The 6,202-nt window shown below is 43.6% G+C and overlaps 1 protein-coding gene across 1 annotated transcript; it reads left to right on the top strand.

Annotated features, from left to right (window-relative positions):
* Positions 1 to 1,018: 1,018 nt before the first annotated feature.
* On the top strand, positions 1,019 to 5,911 carry LOC121552403 (acyl-coenzyme A thioesterase 1-like). Its single transcript, XM_041865305.2, has 3 exons — positions 1,019 to 1,655; positions 2,113 to 2,318; positions 4,885 to 5,911. Exons 1-3 carry the CDS (start codon positions 1,160 to 1,162, stop codon positions 5,491 to 5,493), a joined length of 1,311 nt encoding a protein of 436 aa, XP_041721239.2. The 5' UTR covers positions 1,019 to 1,159; the 3' UTR covers positions 5,494 to 5,911.
* Positions 5,912 to 6,202: the final 291 nt, after the last annotated feature.

The following is a 6,202-nucleotide window of genomic DNA, read 5'->3' on the forward strand; positions in this document are numbered from 1 at the left end:
TAATTATTATTATTATTTAAATAAATAAAAACATTTAAGTTACAGTCGGATGTGACGACATAAAACGTCATTCATGTGCTGAGGGTTTAGGGCCGAGGGCTATCTACTCCGATTTCAGAGCACTGTTGACTTAGTGTGCCAGAACGCAGAATATCTGATGAATTTACCTACGCTCAACACCGTTGAATATGGCCGGTGTCAGTAAACATCTGCAATAAAGCGTTATTAAATTGTTGCCAGCAGCACAGTTACAGTCACCAATGCTATGGATAACACTGTGTCTCCTGAGTGGCGCAGTGGTCTAAGGCACTGCATCGCAGTGCTAACTGCGACCGGGAGACTCATGGGCGGCGCACAATTGGCCCAGCGTCGTCCAGGGTAGGGGAGGGAATGGCCGGCAGGGATGTAGCTCAGTTGATAGAGCATGGCGTTTGCAACGCCAGGGTTGTGGGTTTGATTCCCACGGGGGGCCAGTATAAAAAAATATGTATTCACTAACTGTAAGTCGCTCTGGATAAGAGCGTCTGCTAAATGACTAAAATGTAAAAAAATGAAAACAGCTTAACCAGCTCTGCTAGGGCGACAAAAATGGTCAGAGTGAGGTATTCTCTCATTTATGTCTGGAAGTAGCTAGCTAACTTTAGCCAGTTTAGCAGCAACTTTAGATGAGTTAGTTTGGGTGCTTGACTGCCGTTGTGAGGTCAGAACGCTCGGATCAACCCTACTCCTAGGCCAGAGCGTCCAGTGTGCGCGCACAACGCTCCGAGAGCGAAACGAACGGACAATCTGACAACGCTCTGAATTTACGAACGGACAATCTGACAACGCTCTGAATTTACGAACGGACAATCTGACAATGCTCTGAATTTACGAACGGACAATCTGACAACGCTCTGAATTTACGAACGCCCAGAGCGCACTCTGAGAGCTCTCTGGCACTCCAGAGTGAATTTACGAACGCACCCTTTGAGTTTGGACTGCAGTGTTCCCAGTACAGTAGGTGGCAGCAATGCACCACAATAGGTGTAGACTGCCATACAACCTTGACGACGAAGAAGAAGTGTTCCCAAACAACAACCATTCCGCGCACCTCAACTGATCGTTCAGTACAGTACAGCACCGTTTCCGTTCAATTGAACTTTCCAGAGCGTAAAAACTAATGCAGCGCTGGTTTCAAGGGGTTTACAAAACAATGTGTTCGCAACAGGTTCGCGTTAGGCTTCTCCCCAGCCCTCGCTGTTTCTTCGACGAGCAACTGCACGTGCAGGTAGATGGACTTTCTCCACACCAGAAAGTGGAGTTGAGGTCCAAACTCCGGGACGATAAAGGGGTAATCTTCAGAGCTTCTGCCCTGTACGAGGCAGATGCTACAGGACAGGTGGACCTGTGCCGCTCTCCCTCTCTGGGCGGCAGCTACACGGGAGTTGAACCCATGGGCTTGTTTTGGGCCATGGCGCCCGAGACTCCACACAGCAAAATGTTAAAAAAGAATGTGTTGGATTCAATGATGGTTAATATAGACGTTCTGCATGGGGATACAGGTGAGCTCTTGGTCACAGAGACCAACGAGAGGCGGTTCATGACAGAAGGGGTGAGGAGGATACCGTTGGACTTGAAAGAAGGAAGAATTCGGGGTGTCCTCTTTCTACCACCGGGTCAGTAGGCCATTCAAACTGCTCTCAAGTGGGAAATTGTATTTTTGGGTCCACAGGGCCAGTATTAATAAACACTGCTCTAAGGAAATGGAAATCCATTGATTGTATGTACTGTTATTTTTTAACCATAGGGCCTATACTGTTGATGATTTAAAAGTCTGCCAGTGTGTTGTTGTGAGTTCTCCTAAGAAAAACACAAATTACATTTTAGATGTCCTATAGGACTTTGCATTAGACAACAAGGCCTACTTTGCATTGCGTAGGTATTATATAGGTAGGCAGGCCAGAAACCATCTCCATATGTAGTGTGACAAAACAGCAATGGGCCTACATTTCTCTCTTGTTATTCTCTCTTGTTATTCTCTCTCTCTCTCTCTCTCTCTCTCTCTCTCTCTCTCTCTCTCTCCTCTCTCTCTCTCTCTCTCTCTCTCGTCCTCTTCTATTCTCCCCTCCTTAGGTAAGGGTCCATTTCCTGGGGTACTAGATGTGTATACTCTGGGTGGAGGTCTATCTGAGGTCCGGGCCAGTCTGCTGGCTAACAAAGGCTTTGTGGTTCTGGCGCTGGCTTACTATGGCTACCAGGACCTGTCCAGAACCGTTCCTAAACACTTTGACCTGGAGTACTTTGAAGAGGCCATTACATTCCTGAGGAGACAGCCACAGGTTAGTGGAGGAAGAAGAGGAGGAGTTGTGATCAGGCTCCTCCATATAATGTCCAGGGCTGGGTTTCCCAAAAGCATCGTAGCACTAAGATCATCGTAATTCCGTTGAAACTAAATGGACGAAAAATGATCTTAGTGCAATGATGCTTTTGGGAAACCCAGCCCAGCACTCTTATTTTGAGACGCATCATGAATATGGGCCATTTGTTCCATTAGAAGAAAATATCACCTTGAGGTTTCTCTCACTAGGCGTCAATATTTTGTTAGCTGTGTAAAGGCTGCCATCTAGTGGCTGCTGTTTGCTTTACACTAGGGCTGTCCCCCGACCCAAAAAAATCTTGGTCGACCAAGAGTTGTCTGTTCTTTCGACCAATTGATTGGTTAAAATTTTACAAAACGTGCATTTTTCCATAGACGCATCCTATGTGTTTTAATCAAATCAACTATATGCACTGAGCTTGTCTGATGCTTTAAGCGAACTGTTTGAAATAATTAAGACACACAAATGACTAGAGGGAGTCCGACCGCAATTTATTTGATTGTGCCGCCAGGCTCAGACTTGCTGTGTTAAAAAAAGACAGCGAGTGACTGTGACTAGCACCCGTTGTCTCTCTCTCCTCCCTGCTGCAGCGACCACCACAGAACATCAGTGTGTATAGCCTGTATTGCTGAAGCTGCAACAATATATATATATATATATATATATATATATATATATATATATACAGCCATTTCTGACTGAAAAGTTATGTTACCAAAATCCCTCATTTGTTTAGGGAAAACATTCCCTATTCCCTCAACCCTTGCTCTCTTTATGTGACACATGTATGCTTCGCATGCATGTGACCAATAGGGCCTGACCTATAGCATGTCATAATCACATCAATAAATTGGTTATAACAAACTCTGAACACCGTAACACATGTAACAGCAAAACGGATGCAGATGACGTGACAAATAAACTCGAAACGGGGGACTGTTTTCTGGTTGCGCAGGAAGTAAAGGGGAAGTCAGATGTGTGGAATAAATAAATAAATTGTGGGAAACACAGGAGATCAAGAAAAATAAGGTATAAATTAATTTTTTTTATAAATTAGTTATTTAGCAGACGCTCTTATCCAGAGCGACTTACAGTAGCAATTAGGGTTAAGTGCCTTGCTCAAGGGCACATCAACAGATTTTTCACCTAGTCGGCTCTGGGATTAGAACCAGCGACCTTTCGGTTACTGGCACAACGCTCTTAACCACTAAGCTACCTGCCTGCGTTCATATTTATTGTTTAAGCTAATTTTTCAATGGTCGTTGTTATTTTATTTTAAAACAAAATTGCTGGATTGCATTTCACATCATGAATGACTCGTATGCTGTGTGATTTACATGATACGAAATAATGATTGATTGATACAGTAGCCTATATAAGTATTGAAATAAAGGCCTAAGTAAGTTCCGGTATTAAGACTAAACAGGATGTGCTCTTAGGCTACAGGTCCATGGTGGTTATACAATACTGCTAAACTAAGCCTACTAATGATAATTACATCACTTATTATAATGATTATCATCAATAATAATAATAATAATAACAATAAGAAGGAGATCAAGGAAAAAGGAGGGTTATTAATATTATAATTATTCAGACTATTTGGAACTGTAAACAACACTAAATACATTATAAATAATACCAGAGAGGCTGGTCTAACGACTAAAAGTGCAAAGCCTTTATTACAGCAAAATAAAGATTAAAAACAGCCGAATTTGTGAAATTGTTGCGTGAGGCTTGTTGCTCCCGGAATCAGTAGGCTATCAACCAAACAGGTAACAGAAGCAGGATCTGTCTTATTTCTGTAGATATATTGATGATTTATAAAGCCAGGCCCATTTAACAGTTAGGCTGTTGATTATAGACCTAATTAAGTTGGGGTTTCCTCTCTCTTCACATTTTTCGACAATAAGGCGAGGGCTGTTTTCTCATCTAACTCCGCTGCTGCCTCCGCCACATTGTTCTCAACACCAATATGCTGGTTAACTTTGCTATTATGCACACAGCAACATGGTCTAGGAAAAGGCGCCAATTCAACAGCGCACTGATGTGTTTCAGAACCGTGGACAGCGACCGCTATCCAACGTGGGAGAAAGCGCATTTTGTTATAAAAATAATATAATTTTGATTTGTGTTGCACCATTGCTCTTACATAATATAACCATATACAATTTAAGTAGCACATGCTTTAGAGTGATGGACTGTGACACCCCCACGGCCTCCACAATGGGTCAGTCCACTCAGACAGGCGCGAACCAGGCAGGTGTCTTGGACAACATTATTATTTTTTTTGCTACTGCTCGACTAAAGAAATCTCGGTGACCAACAGCCTATCGACCAGTCGACTAAATGGGGTACTCTACACGTATCAACAGAACATCTAAACCCATAACAACGGCACAACGCAATAACAATGCTCTTTATGTGTTCAATTCAACCATCTATTTATTGGTTTGTCAAAACCGGTTGACCTTGATTGTCTGTAATGATTTTAAGTCCCTTGGCAAACCATGCTATTTTCCTCTAGATTCAAGGTCCAGGAATAGGAATCCTGTCCATCTCCAAGAGTGGCGACCTGGCTCTGTCCATGGCCTCGTTTCTCTCTGGCATCTCCGCCACAGCCTGTATCAACAGCAGCAACGCTAATATCATGACGCCTCTGCACTACAAAGACATCATCATCCCCCCCCTCATGCCTGTCCTAGAGAATGTCACTCTCTTACCGTCCGGCCTCCTCGACGTCCGAGACGCCATTCCGGACCCAGAGACTGAGGGGAACCGCGGTTCTGTGATCCCAATAGAACTTTCCGGATCTAGGTTCCTCTTCGCCGTCTCGGAGGACGACAGGAACTGGAACAGCTGTCTCTTCGCCCAGCAGGCCGCCGCCCGGCTGAGGCATCATGGGAAAGATAACTTTGAGGTTGTGACGTACCCCAGGGCGGGGCATTTCCTGGAGGTGCCCTACATGCCCCACTGTCCGTCAGGCTTCCACTCTGCTCTGGGTAAAGTGGTGGTGTATGGGGGAGAGGCTAAAGGCCACCATGAGGCTCAGCTGGACCTGTGGAGGAGGGTCCAGGAGTTCTTCAGGAAACACCTGAAGGACAGCAGCAACACTGTCCAGGATGCCAGGCTGTAACACTAAGAGGATGGCTAAGTTCCAGGTCTGGACAGGTGTTTTAATATATCAGCTAACTAGGGAGTCAAACGTTCAGTCTGCTGCACTAGTTTAGAGCGCCTGGTGAAATTGTGCTTAGGAGAAGAAAAAAAAAGTACATCTAAATGGTTAAAGTAGTGAGAAATGTGTGATTATTGAAAAAAAAAATCTGAGTTTGCTTCATTTACTATCATGCTAAATTAAGATATTTAATTGTTTTGCCATATCTAATTAATGTATATTACACTACCTTCCATTATGTGTTACTACAGTTACACAAGCTGACGGTTTGACCACATCAAATTGCGGGGAATTACCCATCATTTTCACCTCTGATTGGTGATGTTAGTATATACGTTTTACTCAACACGATGACACAAGATAAATTAGTTAAAACAGATCCATCTTTGGTTTTGTACTGTTGTTTTGTCATACGTGCTGGGCCACACACCAATACACGGATTTCATAGTCAAACTATCACTTAAATAGCAGCCAACGGTTGTCACTGTTGATATCCTATGGTGGGTCGCGATGCGTTGATGTTAACTAACAGAAAACGTTTGTTTGGTTGTCCGTGATGGCAGTCTCCCGAAATCAACATCTGCCATTCCAAAATATAGATAAAGGCTTCTGCAAATTCTCATCTAACCAACCATGTATGGGTTATTCCAAGTTTCTGTGAATAGTGTT

Source organism: Coregonus clupeaformis, chromosome 36 (genome assembly GCF_020615455.1).
Source record: "Coregonus clupeaformis isolate EN_2021a chromosome 36, ASM2061545v1, whole genome shotgun sequence".
In the NCBI taxonomy this organism is placed as follows: Eukaryota; Metazoa; Chordata; class Actinopteri; order Salmoniformes; family Salmonidae; genus Coregonus; species Coregonus clupeaformis.

Coding starts and splice junctions, on each gene's coding strand:
- LOC121552403 (XM_041865305.2), top strand. CDS start 1,160: ATGCAGCGCTGGTTTCAAGGGGTTTACAAAACAATGTGTTCGCAACAG. Junction 1,656..2,112: donor TGTCCTCTTTCTACCACCGG/GTCAGTAGGCCA, acceptor TCCCCTCCTTAG/GTAAGGGTCCATTTCCTGGG. Junction 2,319..4,884: donor TCCTGAGGAGACAGCCACAG/GTTAGTGGAGGA, acceptor ATTTTCCTCTAG/ATTCAAGGTCCAGGAATAGG.